The sequence below is a fragment of the Anopheles gambiae genome, chromosome 3 (genome assembly GCF_943734735.2).
Source record: "Anopheles gambiae chromosome 3, idAnoGambNW_F1_1, whole genome shotgun sequence".
NCBI lineage: Eukaryota > Metazoa > Arthropoda > Insecta > Diptera > Culicidae > Anopheles > Anopheles gambiae.
The window spans coordinates 9,829,625-9,847,970 of record NC_064602.1 but is presented as its reverse complement, the minus strand read 5'-3'; the positions used below and the strand labels follow the sequence as shown (position 1 = coordinate 9,847,970).

The 18,346-nt window shown below is 46.3% G+C and overlaps 3 protein-coding genes across 5 annotated transcripts in view; 1 reads left to right on the top strand and 2 right to left on the bottom strand.

The window, feature by feature from the left end:
* The window catches only part of LOC1277623 (kinesin-like protein CG14535), a 125,744-nt gene that overhangs the window by 58,653 nt on the left and 48,745 nt on the right, over window positions 1–18,346 (top strand). For all 3 annotated transcript variants that reach the window (XM_061658060.1, XM_061658061.1, XM_061658062.1), the window contains one exon: window positions 4,083–4,260. In XM_061658060.1, the coding sequence (XP_061514044.1) occupies window positions 4,083–4,260 (178 nt within the window). The remainder of the gene's footprint in view (window positions 1–4,082; window positions 4,261–18,346) is intronic.
* On the bottom strand, window positions 1,154–3,060 carry LOC133393371 (cytochrome P450 4C1-like). The gene is made up of 4 exons (XM_061658065.1): window positions 2,859–3,060; window positions 2,402–2,785; window positions 1,678–2,310; window positions 1,154–1,612 (listed from the first exon to the last, which is right to left on the bottom strand). Exons 1-4 carry the CDS (start codon window positions 3,019–3,021, stop codon window positions 1,272–1,274), a joined length of 1,521 nt encoding a protein of 506 aa, XP_061514049.1. The 5' UTR covers window positions 3,022–3,060; the 3' UTR covers window positions 1,154–1,271.
* LOC1277622 (cytochrome P450 4d1) lies at window positions 14,867–17,549 on the bottom strand. The gene is made up of 4 exons (XM_061658063.1): window positions 17,326–17,549; window positions 16,877–17,260; window positions 16,172–16,804; window positions 14,867–15,984 (listed from the first exon to the last, which is right to left on the bottom strand). Exons 1-4 carry the CDS (start codon window positions 17,486–17,488, stop codon window positions 15,641–15,643), a joined length of 1,524 nt encoding a protein of 507 aa, XP_061514047.1. The 5' UTR covers window positions 17,489–17,549; the 3' UTR covers window positions 14,867–15,640.

Below are 18,346 nucleotides of genomic sequence, written 5' to 3'. Positions count from 1 at the left end.
CCGCTTAGGCCCCTTTCGCGAAAGCTTCCACATTGCGCAACGAAGCAAAAGTCGCGCGAGTAAGTAGCAAAACCACACACACACACATACACACCGGCTCGGCTCATACATTCGACCTCGCCTGGTCGGATTTTCACGCTTGTCCGTTGGGTTGGGCGGAGGCGAGCGTGGTCGTACATCTTCTGTGAAATATTTGGCCCACCCACTCACTCCACGCAAGACGGATTGACTAGAGCGGATTGTGCCAGAGACCGCCGGTTGTACCGCGCGTTTGTACAGCAGCTTATTTTTCGCCCCGCTTCGCACAGTAAGCAAGCATTATTTGTTATGTTTCATGCTTCTTAACATTATCCTCATCGGCTTAGTGGCCAGCTTGGAATGAAGAAAATGGCAGTACATGTGAAGGCTGTGTGGCGATGGGAAGGGCTGCATCCCCGCGGTTGTACACAAACCAAGATTGCGAACAAAAGCTTCAACCGCTCAGAGGAAAGTTGACCAAGTTCAGGCGTAATGCCAAGCGCGTTCAAGGCGGTCACGCCAAAGAATGAGAAAAGTTCTGACAAAAACATTCACCGTTCACGAGCTACCATTTCGTGGGTACAAGAGTTGCTTACGCTGCTTCTTTTTTCGTCATCTTTTGGTAGCTTTTTTCTTCTTGGCACGGAAGCGAAGAAAAAGTTTAAGATCCTTGACGGCTTGTTCTCTTGTGTGCATCCGTTTCTTGTACACTCGCAACATGTGCAAAGAAAGCACGAGGGGGAGGGAGCAGGAAATCTTAACAGAACCGAACCAAGAAACCTCAAGTGACAACAGCTAACAATTGGGACATTTTCTAAAGACGCTGTGTGGTAGCTTGCCAGGGAAAAAAGGGAGGAAAATTGTTAAAAGAAAAACTCCACCTCTTGAGGACAAAAAACTTTGCGACACCAACAGTGTGCGGACGACCTTCCGGACGGATAAAACTGGGCACCAGCAAACCGAAAAGATTATTTGTGTGTGTTCCGCCTGTGTATAAGCTTTTTCTTACTAGCTGCGGTAGAAATCACGACCGAAAAGATTAAACGTCTTAGCTCCTCGGTTAATAAATTCATTTCACACAAAGCGTGGTAGAATAACTTATGAGCTTAAAAGAACTGAAACTTTCAAAGATATGTACATTTATCAAGCTGACAATGCTTTATTAACGGAATTAAGATATACAACAGTTTTTACACAAAATCCAGACTAGATACGACCCACCTAAACTAGAACTTTAATATATACACCACACCTTAACGTCTCTTCACAAGCTTCACCGGAATTCCACCAGTCGGACGAAGCACCAGATCGGTCTTGTAGCGCACTTGATCGATGGACTCGCCGGGCAGGATCCGATAACTAGCCAGCAGCTTCACGAGCGTAACCTTCATCTCCAGCAGCGCGTACTTCTGTCCTATACAGTTCCTAAACCCGGCACTAAACGGGATGTAGTCGTATGGGCCGCGCTTAATTTCGTTCGCGTCCGAGAACCGCTCGGGGATAAACTTTTCCGGCTCGGGGAACACCTTCGGGTTGCGATGGACATTAAAGATGTTGAGCGAGATCGTGGTGCCTGCTGGAATGGTAGTGCCATCTGCAAGTAGTTCATAGCTTTAGTTAGTAGATTGTTACCGAGGAAGTAAAAACAAACAAACTCACTCATTTCCATGTCCTCGAGAAGTTTACGCCCGATAAACGGAACGGGTGGTACAAGCCGGAGTGACTCCTTCACCACCAGATCCAAGTACTTCATGTCCTGCAGCAAGGTACTGGTCAGTACGGTGGTCTTAGCTTCCGCTCCCAACATTCCATCGATCTCTTCGTACAGCTTCTGCTGAATTTCTTGATGCTTGGCAAGCTGCAGAATGGTGAACGAAATGCCCGAAGTCGTTGTGTCGTGGCCTTCGAACATGAACGTGTCCACCTCCTCACGAATATCGGCCGTGCTGAGGGGCTTTCCATCGATCGTTACCTTCAGCAGCTGATCGAGGAACGTGTCCCTACGCTTCGAATAAAGCTCATCCTCATCCGCATTAAACTCGACCTTACCGACGGCCTGTTCTGCCTGCAGCTGACTTCTTCTCGTGTTTATCACCGAGTTGGTAAAATCGTGCAGCTTCTTAATCACACGCCCTTGCTCCCGCGCGAATGGATACAGGAAGAACAGGGCCGGGAACTGGCGCAGTACGCTAAACACACGGCGGAAGATAAATTCCGACATTTGCTTTACGCCCCGTGCGTACTCATTGTTTGGGTCCTCTTGCGCATTGATCTGCACTCCCATGGAGGTCGCTAGGGTTTTGGGGAGAAATGGCGATAAGAGAGTGTGATTCAGATAAGGCACCAGCTAAGTCAGCTAATCGTGTGAAATAACCAAACCTACCACAAATACTATCAAGCGCATAGAGCGTGATATAATCGTAGATATCAAACTCGCCCTGGTTGACGCGCTTCTCGAGCTTCGATACCAGCACGTCCGCCTCGTGATTGAACACGTCCATGAATTGATCGAGTATTTTGAAGTGGAACGCTGGTGTGATGATTCTTCGCCGCTGGAACCACTTCTCGCCGAACGAAAGCAGCAGGCCGGTACCGAGCCATGGCTCGAGGAACTCGTACGGGAAGGACTTTTTCGTCGTCTTGGCGAGCAGCACTTTCTCTACGTTCTGGGTGCTGGAGATGTCTAGCACAAGATCGTTGAACGCTCCGATCATAGTAACATCGTGGCCATACTTTCGGTGCAGGTCATTGAGCAAGTCAAATATTTCTGTAACATTTTCGGGCGTAAAAGGTACATGGGAATGACAAATCACTTTCATTGAGCACTGTTCATTACATACCTGCAACGGACTTGTTTCGGAACAGATAGAAACATCCCAGGAAGTAGTCCGCTCGGGGACCCTTGAAATATTTTGCTATTTCTAGCAATTGTTGTCGCTTTTGGTGATACTTGAACAGTACGTAGCTCAAGTACACTACCACAATAGCCACGAGGAGCATCATTTTGCCACAGTAACACTGCTCCAAACCGCTGTACGACACTGACTGAACCGTTTGGCTCGGAACCGTTTGCTACCACCTCAATGATGATTGTTTTAAAACCCTCCTAATCACGCCCGATAGAAAATGTTCGATAGAGATTTGATATCTCTGCAGTGGGAAAGCACTAATCTCTGATAAAGCTTGGTGACAGTATGAGTGTTTAGTGCACCTACTGACGCTCCAATAAACATTGATGCATGTACGGTATGAAATATTTCAGCAAGTCATGCTGACACAGCACAAAAACGATTTCACACTAGGCGGGGTTAATTGTAACCTTTGGAATTGACACAGCCCAAAACTGCATCTCATACAGTGTAAGCATTAATTAGTGCAGATTGGGATGACTCTTCATGTTTGTGCTGCAGAGAATAAGAGCTCCAATGTGTACTGTAAGCATTACAACTGAAAAAGACCTTCTATTTGATGACAAACATCATTTGTTTTATCTTGCCTTTGTGCTAAAAAAAACTTGCAAAAATCCACAGACTGTATTGCAAAATTGGTCTATAAATCAAGAGAGTAAACGAAATGAAAAAAAATGAAACAAAAACCTCAAACCGAAACCCACACCCTCCATGGCGGCCAATATTGCAGACACATAATGGAAACGGCGTGTTAAATATTTTAATTGATTTTGATGCCCGCAAATCGTCTTTTCCGTTCGATGCATTGCTTGTATTCGCTTCCTCCTCAATCCTCATCCACTTCATCAGTGAGAGTAATGTTTTCTTAGCATGAAAAATGTTCCCCAAATGTGCCAAAATTAACATTTGATTAAAAAACATTATTTTTCATTTTCACCACTCTCCCTGTTTGACACAATGGTTCGTTTTTTGTGACGTTTTTTGTTGCTGTTTGAGGTGCAATTTTTGCGGGTTCGTCTGTTTGTGCCATTGCGCTGCGTCGCGTTATGCCATGTTATGCCTTTTGTCTCGCGATATGTGAACGCACACATTCCTTTTTTTTCATTTAGCATGTTGTATTAATATTTTCCATTGCTTTTCTCCTTCTCCTTGCAGAGCTGCACAACGATTGGCTTCCGGCGGTAGCGAAATTGCACCGGCCACAGCGAACAACGGCACCACGGAAATGAGTGCGCACGGTGGTTTCTGTGGAGCGATCCAGCGGGCACCGCCCCCGGTACCGGCCGGGTTGGCCCGCCGGATGGCAAACCGGGAAAATATCGGCCTCGGCAAGGTAAGTCGCAAAACGGGGAGCTTGGGCAGCGGCAAGAGGACATTGCAATATGTTATTTTAATGGATGGAAAATTGTTGATTCGAACGCTTGCTGGTGCTGGTGCTGCTGCTGCTGCAACGCTGAAACAACATTCATTTTCCGGATTGTTTATCGTGTTTCCTGAGATTGGGCTGGTTATTGGGGGACTGGGGCCATTTTTCTCCTCAACTGAGTGGAAAATTGTGTGCGTATGATATAACAATTGACTGAAACTGCTGTTTGAGCAGTGTCGTGGTTATATAAACAACGTGTATGTGTATGTGATGCAGTATTGCAATTCTTACTACAATTCTTTGTGAGACTGCGAAATAAAAAGGCCTCCAATAATGACAAATCGAGCGCCCGGTCACTGCAGTGTGGTGAATTGAATACTAAAACAGTGCAACTAGCAAACTTCAGCTCGTTCGAACGACCTCAGACTTGAATTTGGCTTGAATTTGCGAACCCCAAAAACCATTCCCTATCACTGCAGTTTGGCTCTAACCAATCTGGCAGCTCCGTAAGTCACGTCATTTCGCATTTCCTTTCCCTGGCCACTTGGAGGCTAAATATATTCTCTTCACTTGTTCCTTCTTCATTCCAAAAAGCCCTTATCCTTTGGTTGGCTCTCGGTGCAGGAGAAGTTTTTCAGTTTGACTTACGAAAGCAGTTTACAATGGGTGGGTTTTCCAGCAAACCGTCCCAATCGAGTGGTGCTTCGGAGTTGCTTCAGTGCACGATGGGTAAGCTCGCGAAAGACATTATTTTTAGCCAACGATCCGAACCGATGGAAGCGTAGGACGTGATTTGTTTCAACAAAGCCATGAGCATTGGGTTTTCTTGCGTCGGAAAAGGCCAGCAAGGAAAAGATTGGAAATAAGGATTTAATCGATAGCAGCAGCTAACTTGCTCAGAGAGATGTAGATAAAGAATAATTATGATTATGAATTCACGATTGAATTATTCGATCTTGATGCCGATGCTGTTTACCTACAATTTATTGTTCCAAATCGATTTCTAATGGACATTATCGAACATCTTGCCCATTTTGCTTGAAACATGACGGAGGGAGCAAACATACTCACTCCTTCTTTCAGGCTTCATTGCACATGCCATAAATATTCGAAACCCCGCAAAGGAGCGAGAGAAAAATGTGCAATTTCCTGCTCCACAATTGCTGGTGCTCCTGCCGGCTGGCTGGAGGTTCGGTCGAACCCAACCGAACATATCCAAACCGCAGACAAAACGCAAATAAAAGGTCCCACAAAACAACCCACTCCCCCCGTGTAGCACACAACACGCTCCTCCTGATCGCCCCTTACACACACACAGTATCAATTGCTCCATTACCGACCGTTTCAGCACACCGATTGTTGTGCTGACCACCAACCGCTACTATTCTTAGCTGCAAGAAAGAAAAAAAAAGCGATTCCCAGGAATGATTTTCCCGCCAGTAGCAGCAGCATTCAATTTCCGGACTGCATTCGATACAGTGTATTGGCCACTCTAACCCTCTTTAACCGGAGATGGTGGATAAAGCTGGCTTCATTGGGGAAGTTGTGTCGATGTTGCGAAAAGAGTTAGATCCATTTAGATACTCGAGACAGCCACTTGTCGCATGATCGTGAGACGTTGTGGGCTTTAGCTGGTTGAGAGGAAATGCAATATAATGTTTTGCTGCAAACTTGAACGGGAATTGTGCTCTCCCCCGCTGCTAAGTAAGGTTGGCAAATTGCTGTTTAAAGCATCTGTACGGTTTCTCCGTTCTATAATTTAATGTGTACCATGAAGTTATCTGTAAAACGATTCTCCAATAAGTTAGCTTCAACTAATCACCAGCTCCATCTTTCGCTACCATTAATTCTACCCCAATAAAGATGACGTCTGTCACAGTGTCCGTGTATCTTGCGCCTGTAACCTGTCCGTATCAATAACAGTAACGTATGCCCATTTCCTAATCGGAAGTCCCATCTCGGCGATTCGTACCCCCTGGGGGTGAAAGGTGTGTCCGTTGCTTACCGAACACACACACATACACTTTTGGCAGATCACATTCGTGTCCCGGATATCCTTTCGCTCGATCTAATCGTGTTATTAATTTGACAAATTCCTTCTGCTTCTGCGAGCTACCTACCGAGCCAACCACATCGTCAGACAGGTTGGCATATCGATCCGAGCTCCCGGAGCAAGCGTTTGCCCTTGGGGCAGTTAGTTTTTCACCTTAATTTACGTCTCCGTAGGAGCGTGTACGGGAATGTGTTGCTGTGGATATGGTTGCACGCAAAAACTTTTCCCAACCCAAGGAAATACCCACACAATTCGGGTGGTGTCAATAAAGGAAGTTTTCGGTAGCCCTGTGGCTGTTTTTTGGTTGGAAGAGCACAGAGTTCACGGGCCCACAGGAGGAGCCCATACATTACCAAAGTTGGAATCTGAAATGGGCCTTTTCTAGCCAAATAAGGCACCAAAAAAGGTGGGTAAAATGGAGAAGCAAAAAATCAATGACCCAGATCTAGGGCAGAGATTTCCTAGGGCGAGCCTTGCGAGACGGGACGGGAAGGTTTTCAACAGCCACCTTGGGTCGCTTGAAATTTAATGTCCTAAAGTAGGTGGTCCTTTCTTTTTTTCTGCTATTCAACTTCTTTCCCCGGGACAGTAACCATCGCAACGGTGTGACTTTGGGAAAGTGTTGTGTGTGTGTATCGGTGTCCATGGCTTGATTGAGCGATTCCATTCTGGACGTGATCTGAAAGCTTTCCAAGGGTAATAACAACAAGGACTGGTTTTTTTTTTCTTCTTCTGCTCCTTCTATTCCCACTTTACGATACAACTTCGCAGTTGGTTGGGACTGTTTACTCTGTTTAAGAACGGTGCACCCGTTTTATACTTTAGCTTACCGTATTGATTGGGCCAGCTGGGTCCGTAATCAATAAGCCCGGTCGCGTCCCTCCAATATAAACGTTTTGTAAGCGAAACTGTGAGCATAAGAGTGAGAGACAGGATTAAAATTTACGCGACCGATACAAGCGTCATCGCTCCGTGGATTTGCGCGACTGTCGAACAACTGCGTTGCGGTAGAAATGTCCTGTCCCCCCCCCCCCCCTCGCGCACACTCGCAACTTAAAGTACACTCCAGAGTCTGATGAATGCTTAATCCTGGAATTGATGCGAAACGCCATTTCGAATTGCCTGGAGCAATTTATCCGTGAGTCAGGGAACGGTTGTGCTGCTGTGTTGAAATTGATCCCCCTACTGGATGGTTGAATTCTTTTGAAATGGGTGTACTCCGAAAAAAAAGCAGCATAAATTGATCCCTCCTGTCTTCCTGTCTCCTGTCGATTGCCATTTTGATGAGGATCAAGGTGTCGATGTTCATTTTATTTCCGTCCCTGTCGGAGCGTTGCGGATGTTCGTTTTTTTGCGCTATAGGCTTTGTTTAAGAGGATCAATGCCTTGTGGGGACTGATTTTTTAATTTCCGATCCGATTTTAGCAATCGATGGGGAAATGCTCCTGGAGTGGAGTGGGCAACTTCAGTAGTCATCGTAATTGGCCCTGGCAGGTTGACCATTTGCAGCCTTGCGGCGGAACAATAACGGACTGCGGAAACCAAGGAGTGGTGGGTCACGGAACGACCGTCACATCAATGCGTGATTCAATATAATTGAAATAAATATTAAATTATTGTGAAATTATGCTGCAAACAATGGGCAGCAATGGGGGGAGAGCAGAGCTCGCAATGCGCCCGGAATTAAGCCCTATTTTCTGTTGTTTTTTATTTCCCTTGCACTCGTTTGTTGTAAGCGCTCTGGCCTGTGCTCTTCGCATTTCCATAATGTGTTCGCAGGAAGTAAGCTTTCGCCCTTTTCCATCCCCTGTCGACCGTCTCAAAGGACGCAATGTGTCGAACCGAAAATATATGCATACCAAGCTTCCCCCTGGTTTGTTCGAAGCTTTTGTTTCATATTTATGTTTATTCCTACACAATCATTAGCGCGCTATGATTATTGCTGTCGTTTTGGGCTATAGTGGGCCGATAAGTGTTACGATGCCAATCGGGAAGTGGAAATTGTTTGTTCAAGACGTGCCACGCCCCGGTCCGGGGCCACGCGCCACGTCTTTTGATGGTCACTAATAATAGACGCTTTCGGCAACGCAAACCAACAATCAAATACAATCAACCTGAAGCGGGAAGGAAATTATGAACCTAATCACCAAATCAAATGGCACCAGTGGATGATTAAGCAGCCTAACTTGTACCAAACACTGCTTTAGGCAGTGTGTAAAGGGAGAGAGTTTGTACTGTATGTTTTAGCTGCTCCCCCTTCGTCCTTTCTGCTGTATCCACCTTCAATTATCTCGTTTCTACGAATGATGTAAAATTAATTGGCCAAACAAATGTATTCCAAATTAATTCCTTGCCGGTGTCATGTTTCGCAAGTGCTCCACCGTCATCGAGTATCCTTTCACTGCACTGCATGGCTGCATCGGTGCCCAAGTGCTGTAGTGGAAGCTCTTGCCAAGACTCCAAAGTAACATTTCCTATACCTTGCTTGTCCCATGCTCACTCCCACAGCAAAGGCTCCGCTCCGTTTCTGGAGCTGGAACTAATGATTTGTTTCCGCCGACGATTCAGCTCGCTTTGTTTTATTCGCTTGCCCATACCGCACGACGCGTTAGCCACTTTTCTCCGTCTGCACGTCTCGTCGAGTCGTGTAAAACGGTCAGTCCCTTTTCCGGCTGAGGCTACTACTAACGACTTCCGGGCGGTACGTCTCTCTCTCTCTCTCTCTCTCTCTGGCCGAGCCTGTACGTGCATCCTCGAATCGGAAGCTCCGAACTGGCACTCGGCACACGTTTGGAACGCACTCAGGCACTGCCATAGTCCCCGGTAAGAATGCAATCGAAGAAAGAGCACCAGGATGTTTGCACCCCAAACAGCAACTTCAGGGATCCGGCGGCGTCCGGAACGGGGTCAGTCGTATAAAATATTCCAGCAGTTTAAACACCGTACTGGAGAATAAATTAGGAGCAAACATAGGTTTTCCATAAATTGCTAAACTTTGGGTTCGTTCTGCTAGTGAAGAGAGAAGGTGTTCATGCAACGATGCAGCAGCAGCAGCACACCCATTGTGCGCCATTATTTAGTTTAGAGGGGAGAGAGCTCTTGTTTTACTGCAAGGATCATTTCAATGGCAAAGCATACCATGCTAAGGTTTACACCATCTCAGCCCCAGGCAAAAGCTCGGGCGCTTGAGAATGGATGAAGAAATAAATTTACCTACCAAGCCCCTCTGTTTGCGTACGTACGTGAAGGCGGGCGAGGGGTTAGTTCGGCTTATTTGATTTCTTGAGCAATTGAAATCTATCAGCGCCCGGAAGGATAAACATAAGCTCCCGTTTTAAATGGCTTATTCGAACAAGATGCTGAACAAGGAACATTAATCGAGCCATGTTGGTTCGTGCACTAGGAATAGTTGAGATTTGCCTTACAGATTGCATACCTTTAGGCGGTTTAGAGGAATCAATGCTAAATGATTATTTTATTACTCTTTTAAAGATTGATCATAAATGGAATGTTCAAATACATATATTTTATGATTCAAACATCGACATTAACACAAAGCGGTAAAAATTCATACTTTTCCTATCCAACATTTGTTAACGCTCCAAAAAACAATGAACTCCTAACACACTTTTCCAGCAAATTGCGCTAGTTAAACCACAAATGGCACCATTTACTGCTAATGCACCTCTACCTTTCCCACGGTAGATGACGGTTTTGTGCGGTTAAGTGTGAAGTTTTTCTTTTTGCCACATTTCACATCCTTACACGAGGTAATTTTCATTAATGTCCGCCATCACACGGTGCAGTTGGGAATAACCGGGTACACGCCGGGTGAAAATGAGGACCGAAAAGAAAAAGGAATTGAGCGTTGCAAAAAAAAAAGGAAACCCCAAACGAGAGCAAAGGCAGGAAGTCTTCAAAATAATTACATCCTTAATCCGCTTCCATGTGCGCCAGCATGGTGCAACCAGGTGCAGCCACAGTTTCAGTGGTTGCCGGTTCAGTGCAGGATAATTATCACGACGATGGCAGACGCTTGCTGGCTTCGCACACCTGCTTGAACTCGAAATGGACTGTGAACTACTGAACTGCGGGAGGAGCCCAGCGCATGACCTGGTCAGGTGTCCACTCGAACCACGGATGATGTCAGTTTATTTACCGGTCGTTTGCTTTCTCCCACGCTCCATGTTGCCCCATCTAACAAGAGTGGTGCAACAAAGTCGACTTAAAAACTGTCAAGCTTTAGGTTCGTGTTTCGAAGCGTTGGCACGAAGCGAGGTAATATTTGTAAGATTTCTGTGTTCTCGTGTTCTCATACCAACTGCCGGTGCATTACATTCCTTGCCCGGTGCTACCTGTGACAGTGTGGCACATTCTTGCCATTCCTAGCGGTAACAACTAAGTTATAAAGCTAATTTCATGCTGCGGAAAGTTGTCCACTGCACAGCATAGTTCGTTCGTAACCAACTTCAACCTGAAGCCATTGGGACCGTGCGTGGTTTGGCAGTGCGGTACACACACACACACGTCGAGTTTGACAGTGTGGACGTCTTTATTGGGGAAAACGAACACTCAAGCTTAGGGACCCAAAGGTTTTTGATAACTATAAATGTGAGTAAGCAACATGCGAGGAATTGCCTCCGAGCGAAAGGCTGATAGCAACAAAACGTAACATGTTCGCAATACGACAGCGCTAAGACTGTGGCAAAGTAAAGTTTGATGCCCATTCCCACGTGTATGAGTGGCTCCTTCCACAACAACACAAGTAAAAGCTACCGGAATGGGGTTTTTGCTAACTGTTTCCATTTTTATTTCGCAAACGTCTCACTGCAAAGAAAAGCATAGCGAAAAGAAGCAAAAGTTCCATTCGCTCGACACACACTCTCTCTCTCTCGAGGGAAAAGGTGATGGACTAGAAATCCGGCCCAAAACTGTTCCGGCCACTTCCGATACTTGAACGTCCTTTTTTCCTTCCATCTTTCTTTCTTGCCGCACACTAACTGGGTACTTGTTTGAAGCTCTTGGCTTGGAGAAGCTGTCGGCGAACTGTTTCCATCCCTCCCTCTCTCTCTCTCAGCACATCTCCCGTTTCTACCCATAGTGATGTAACTTCCCGGGGCTGTGCCTTGCAATGGGATTCTGTTAGCTTGCTTGTGTTCCGGAGAAAGAGCAAAAAAAAAGGCGAAAGACAGCCACTTCGACCATAGTTTGCTAGCCCGTCCCCGTCTGTCTGTCTACTTATTTATTTACAGAGTAAGTAACAAGAAGAAGAAGAAAAAAATGCAGTAACATAACAGCCCGCCGACCCAACATGACACTGGCAGCAACTGCCATTATGCTTTTGCAGCCACCTTCGTCGTCGACCTGCCTTGCCTGTGCGGCTTCTTACTGTGACCGCCCGACCGAACGCGCCACAAACGAATGTCATAAATAATTTATGTGATTTTCAATTTGCTATCTGCCACATTTTGTTAATACCTTCTTCTTTTTTTTTGCACGGCCACGACCCACTTCTGTGCCGAAGGAGCGGAGAGGGAACAGGTGGGAGAGGGAACCTGCCAAGGCAAAATAGGAAAAGGATGACTTCCCGCTTCAGGTGACAGTTGTAAAGCAGCAGCTCGGTTGGGAATGGGATGGGAGGGGGTTGCTTTTTAGCTTTTTCCCCTTGCGCAGAAGCTTTTCTTGCACCACCCAGCCCAACCCTGAATCGTAGGGCTGGAGAGAGGTGAATCGTAAACGGAGAAACCATTACGGTTTGGTTTTATTTCCAATTACCTTTTTGAAATTGAGAAAACACCAACAAAAAACCGTTTTCCAATTCGAATTTGGAAGGTTTGTGTTTTTCTTATTCCCAACTTTACAATGGAAATCTCGTTGCAGACACACACACTCAGCGCAGTTAATGCGCCCTGTGAGAGAGAGAGGGTGTGTTGTTTTCATTACGGTTAATCAAAACACCCGCCGTTTTCCTCCCATTTTCCACTCCAAAACAACACACTTCAAAGTGGAATTTAACGAATAAAAAGCAGAAATACAATTTCAACACTTTCGGGCAGCTTTCAACGAAGCAACATGTAACATTTAGTGTGCACAAACAGACACACACACACACCGAAATACCCCGCATCATTCCGGTTTGGGTCAACATTCCAGACACACACATACACACTCTCACACTCATTTGGTAGTGAAATAAATTGGTCTAGACTGGAGCATTTTCCGGCCGTACTTTGTTCCGGTTTCCGGGGGGCTTCCGTTGCCCGCCGTCGTACTGCTGATGTTGACCCACATTGGCACACAAAAACACAATCAAACACCACCACCACCAAAGCCTATCGGTGTGTTTTATTTTTGTGATTTTGCCGTGCGGCTAAAGGCTGAGGTTAAAGTTTCACTTCCTGAATGTACAATTCTTGAGGCTTCGGGGTAACTTGAGCTTAAAGTTTGTCGTACATGGGCGTCTGTGTGTGAGTGAGTGTTTGTGTGAAAGAATGTGAAGGAATTTAGCTTCACACCAGTACAGAAACAACGGTACACACACACAGACACAAAACGACACCCGGCAAGGACTTTTTTTGCAGTGAAACCCGGCCCGGAAAGCCCGTAACATTCCAACCATACTTCGACCGATAATTGCCCAGCGCGCCCGGTAAATACTCACTCAATTAAAGTTATTGTTATGCTCCGTTCGTATGCTGGAAAGTCGTTAGCAATCGAATTTATGAGCGACACTGCGCCCGTGCGACCGCCGAAACGCCGGAACCAGAAACAGAGGGAAAGAAAATCCACGTGACGTACGCACGCAAGAAAGGAAATGTGAAACACGCCGAAACCACCAGCGCGAGCATAAAAATAGATTCCGCGAGGCATGGGGAAAGAAAAAAAAGCCTCTGTAGAACCACAGCGACCTACGGGACACTTTTCCTGGAACAATACCCAGCAGGATGCTACGATTCGAAGGCGTCCCCAACCTTCCCACCACCTGGTTTGCCTGCTGCACTCGACAGCGGCACCGTGCGCAATCAATACGGATGGACGTCCCGCTGGGCTGCGGGCGGAGAGGGATAGAAATAAAATCAGAACCAAAACAACTGAAAACCAAAACCAGTTTCCCGGGGAAATGGTTTCAGTCGCTCGTTTCTTATCGAAACTACCCCAAGCGCGGTTGGTTGTCTTCTCGTTAGTTTAGTCTTTCCGGCTCGCTGGGGGTAAGGCGCATTTGCTGCTAATCTACCTTTACGGTGGGTGTCCTGCTGAGCGCTTCTAGTGATGGTAGTAAGTCACCGGCTGATAGTGTTAGTATCGATCGCTTTTTATTATGTTGGGCAGGCAGGGATGGTAGTAGACGGCAAAAAGGGACACATCGTTCAGACTCATAATCATCATCGGTACGATCATTACCACTATTTGCGGGGGTTAAGAATTGCCCCACGATGGGGTATTCCAGGGAATTAAGGATATCCTGCTTTTTTGCCTTCCAAAAAGGGGAACACGAGAGGTGAGTGGTAAGAACTGAAATGAACATCAAACAATCAGGAAGCCAAACCCGGCCCAACGGAACGACCTATATATATATACACCGCCCAGCACCAATTCGCACGTACTTCAACAATGACCAGGTCGGCAACAGCAGCAAGAGCAGCAGCACGTCGGTTAGCATAAATTGCACCACCCGAAAAAACAGCCGGACCCTCAGTGGCCCAGTGACATCCAACCGAACACTACCTTTTTACCCCCAGTTTTCGGGTATTCTTTCCCTTACTCGGTCACGAACGGGTCCGCCCTGCGCGTGTGGTTACGCAACAATGGGCAATAAAGGGCACATTATTACTCCTTCACAATATTTATGCCCAGGTCCGGGGCAACCAGCAAAAACGGGGAGTCCCTTGTGCGTCTTCCTACATACAGGAACGAAGCATGGAAAGGGAAGTTGTTGGCTGCTCCTCGGAAACGCCCCAAAAGACTCTAGTGAAGCATTTCCCCTGGAACGATATTTTTCCTCTATTTATTTATATTAGCCTGCTCATAATCATGTCTGAAATGTCGATGTTCGCACTTTCCGGTGGGAACGCGTCCTGGAGCTCCCCGATGTTTTGCTATGCTGGACGCATATTCCTGGATTATCCGCATATTCCTTCCTTCGTTCTGTACCTTTAACCCAGACTACCTTTAGCGAAAGCGATGCTTTAGTAGTCGGTAAATAATAGCCTTTGAAATAGCATAACGTGTCAGATATCGGAAAAAAGAAAAGGTAGAATGAAACCCCGAAATTGGCCATCCCCCATCCATTCGGGTAGACGCGCTGTGACCGATGGTGTGACAGACTATCCACACAAAGCGCGGCATTGGAAACGAAGGTAAGGTTTGTTATAAATAAGTGGTGGCTGTAATAAGTTTCCCAAGGTAATGTGAGTTAAATTGTATGGCCACGCGGGAAACGGATGCGTGACGAATTTTGACAGGGCACACGATAGTACTGTAGCTGCCCAGACCCGGTTCACCGGTAGACATAGGCACTGGTAGAGTGTGAGGAAGTTTATTTTGTCTGTTAGAAAGGTATATTTTACCTTCATCCTTTATTCCGTCATGCACCAAAACTGAATAAGTCAAATACACAATCCATTATTATTCTTTGCATGCAAAAAGAGTGCGAAGGTGAGGGGTTCGGTCGAAGGAGAATTACACATTTAAAGGCGAAAACCGTATGCACGTCGTATAACCCGTGGACACGTTTGTTCCGGCTCGTAAGCAATGGAGTTGGGTGAACATGATAAATCAAACAAAGCTTATTTATCTTTGGATTCGGCTCGATGTACACATATTTGCACAGAGAGAAAACGCAAGCAAGCGAATGTAAAGTTTACGGATTAACCACTGTTGGCGAATGTAACACAGAGAAAATACATAGAGCAGGAGCACAAATAAAGAGATCAATTTTGTTACTTTTGGAAATGGATTTTGTAATGTTTGAGGTACGTTTTAATAATCTTAAAATCAAACATGAACGAACCCAGCTTTAAGAGCAAAACTTTCCGTTTTGCCCCTAAATGTATGCTAATTTTGACTAAAAGTTCGTAATGAAAAGAAAATTGCATACGTTTGGGCTGTTGCTCATGTCAATCCTGTTGAAAAGCTTTTTTATATCGAAAGAGCTTTTAAGTACCCTGACACACACCTACACGTTTATCGCTTTCCTATTTTTCCTGAAAAATCAACCACCCAAATGCTTTTCCTAAGTATATGTCTGCGTTTCAATCTCACGGCCCCACTCCATCAACCACTACTACACGTCAATCAGGCCGTCCGTTTCAGCAGCTTCACCGGTATGCCCTCGGTCGGTCGAATCACCAGGTCCGTCTTGTACCGTATCCGCCCTGCCGACTCCCCGGGCAGGATCCGGTAGCTGGCCAGCAGCTTCACGATCGTTACCTTCATCTCCAGCAGCGCGTACCGCTGTCCGATGCAGTTCCTCGAGCCCGCACTGAACGGGATGTAGTCGTACGGGCCGCGCTTGATTTCGTTCGCCTCCGAGAACCGCTCCGGATCGAACCGCTCGGGCTCGGGGAACACGGTCCGGTTGCGGTGAATGTTGAAGATTTTGATTGAAATCGATGTGCCCGCCGGGATAATGGCGCCGTCTACGGGAACACCGTCGTCCGTGCAGGGACGCCGAAAAAAAGAAAGCAAATGAACGCAAATGAAGATTGATCTGAACGACAGAGGAGCCCTAAAAAAACGGCCCTCACAAGCACACAAGCAACAGCACTACACCGCAAGCATTGAGAGCACGGTCGAAGAATAGAATTAGAAAAAAAAACTACTCACTGATCTCCATGTCCTCCAGCAGCTTCCGCCCAATGATTGGCACGGGCGGTACAAGCCGAAGCGATTCCTTTATCACCATATCGAGGTACTTGAAGTCTTGCAGCAGCGCGTTCGTGAGCGGAACTTTCGTTTTTTCCTCTCCCAACATTCGGTCGATTTCCTCGTACAATCTTTGCTGCACATCTTGATGCTTGGCCAGATGAAGGATGGTGAATGCGATGCCCGACGTGGTCGTGTCGTGCCCTTCGAACATGAACGTGTCCACCTCCTCCCGAATGTCGGCCGTGCTGAGAGGCTTTCCATCGATCGACACCTTGAGCAGTTGATCGAGGAACGTGTTGCGTCGCTTGGAATAAAGATCCTCTTCGTTCACGTCAAACTCCTGCTTGCCGAGCCGTTGCTCTTGCTCGAGCTGTGCCCGCCGGCTCTCGATGACGGTGTTGGTGAAGTGGTGCAGCTTCTTGATTACGCGCCCTTGCTCCCGGGCGAACGGATACAGGAAGAACAGTGCTGGGAACTGACGCAGTAGACTGAACACACGTCGCAGGAAGAACACGCTCATCTGCTTGACGGCTTGTGCGTACTCGTTGTTGGGATCGTCCTGTGCATGGATGCGAACACCCATTGAAGTTGCTAAGGAATGCGTTGAATTTGTATTAAAATTCTTCTAAAAATTCTTCTCATCCTTCAGCAACTCTCACTCACCACAGATACTATCCAACGCGTACAGCGTCACATAGTCGTAGATATCAAACTCTCCCTTTCCAACATGCTTCTCCAGCTTGGAGATCAATACATCCGCTTCCTCATTGAACACGTCAATAAACTGGTCCAATATCTTGAAGTGAAACGCTGGCGTTATTATCTTGCGCCGCTGGAACCACTTCTCGCCGAACGAGATCAGCAGCCCTGTGCCCAACCATGGCTCAAGATAATCGTACACGAACGATTTCTTCGTGGTTTTCGCAAGCAGTATCTTTTCCACATTCTTGGAGCTGGACAGATCTAGCACCAAATCGTTAAAAGCACCAATAATGGCCACATCCTGGCCGTAGCGTTTGTGAAGTCCAACAACGAGGTCAAATATATCTAAACGACAACCATACATGAAGTATATTCGCATTAAAATCGTGTACTTGTACCATCGTTCTTACCTGGAATACTTTTGTCTTTGAACAAATAAAACGTCCCAAGAAAGTAGCTCGACTCTGGGCCACCAAATTTAGCCCGAATAGCCAGCAGCTTCTGCCGTTGTTGATGGTACCTAAGCAGCAGATAAGCCACGTACACGGCCAGCAGCGTGACTAGCCAAAACATTCTCTAGCTTGCAAAACAGCTGCGCGTAACACTTTCTCGTACGGTGGACACTTATCAACTGAGCTTGGGGAGCATCCAAAACATTGGCTTTGGATTTTCGATGCCTGTTATCGCACACTAGGTGTGGCGGAAGGTTGATAAGGATTATCTCATCACAGCCTTGTAATAGTTGATATGTGTTATCATTGTAGTTGAATGAAAAAAAAACATCATTCATACAGTAATTTCATTATACTAACACCAAGATGACGATTAATTGCTGTTACTATCGAATTATTATCGCTTAGATAACAGATTAAAGTTGCAGTATCAAATTCTGAAGGTGCAATATTGCTTATCGGCCATTCGCAGAGGCAATTGAATCGAGTAGTACTTTGCACTCAAGCTGTCTGCTCCGCGTAATGCGTTTAATTGTCCCCCTCGCTAACTGGTGGTCATTATTTTTGTCTTTTATCTTTCGTCGCTTGATATTTGAAGCATTATCCAGCCCACTGTAGATGACAGCAGTAAGCGTGACGCATGAAAGACAGCGTTCATTTATGTTTGCTTCGCCCGCTCTATCCGGTGCAACGGAAATGAGTGATCTTTTCCCATTAATTTAGCAACTGTTGAAGCACTCTTCAGGGACAGCGCTTTAATCTTTTTCCCCACTTCATTACTACGGCTACGGTGTGCTTCCTGCTCTTCATGCTCTTCATTATTGTATCACTGTACCGTTTTTGCATGCAGAAGTGTGCAATATGCAAAACAACGTGAAATAAAATAAGACTTCAAAATAACTGTCAGCTTCAAATTACTCTGTTTGCGGAGAGGCGGCATTACTTTTCATTGCACTGCAAGGATGCGCAAAGCAGTACC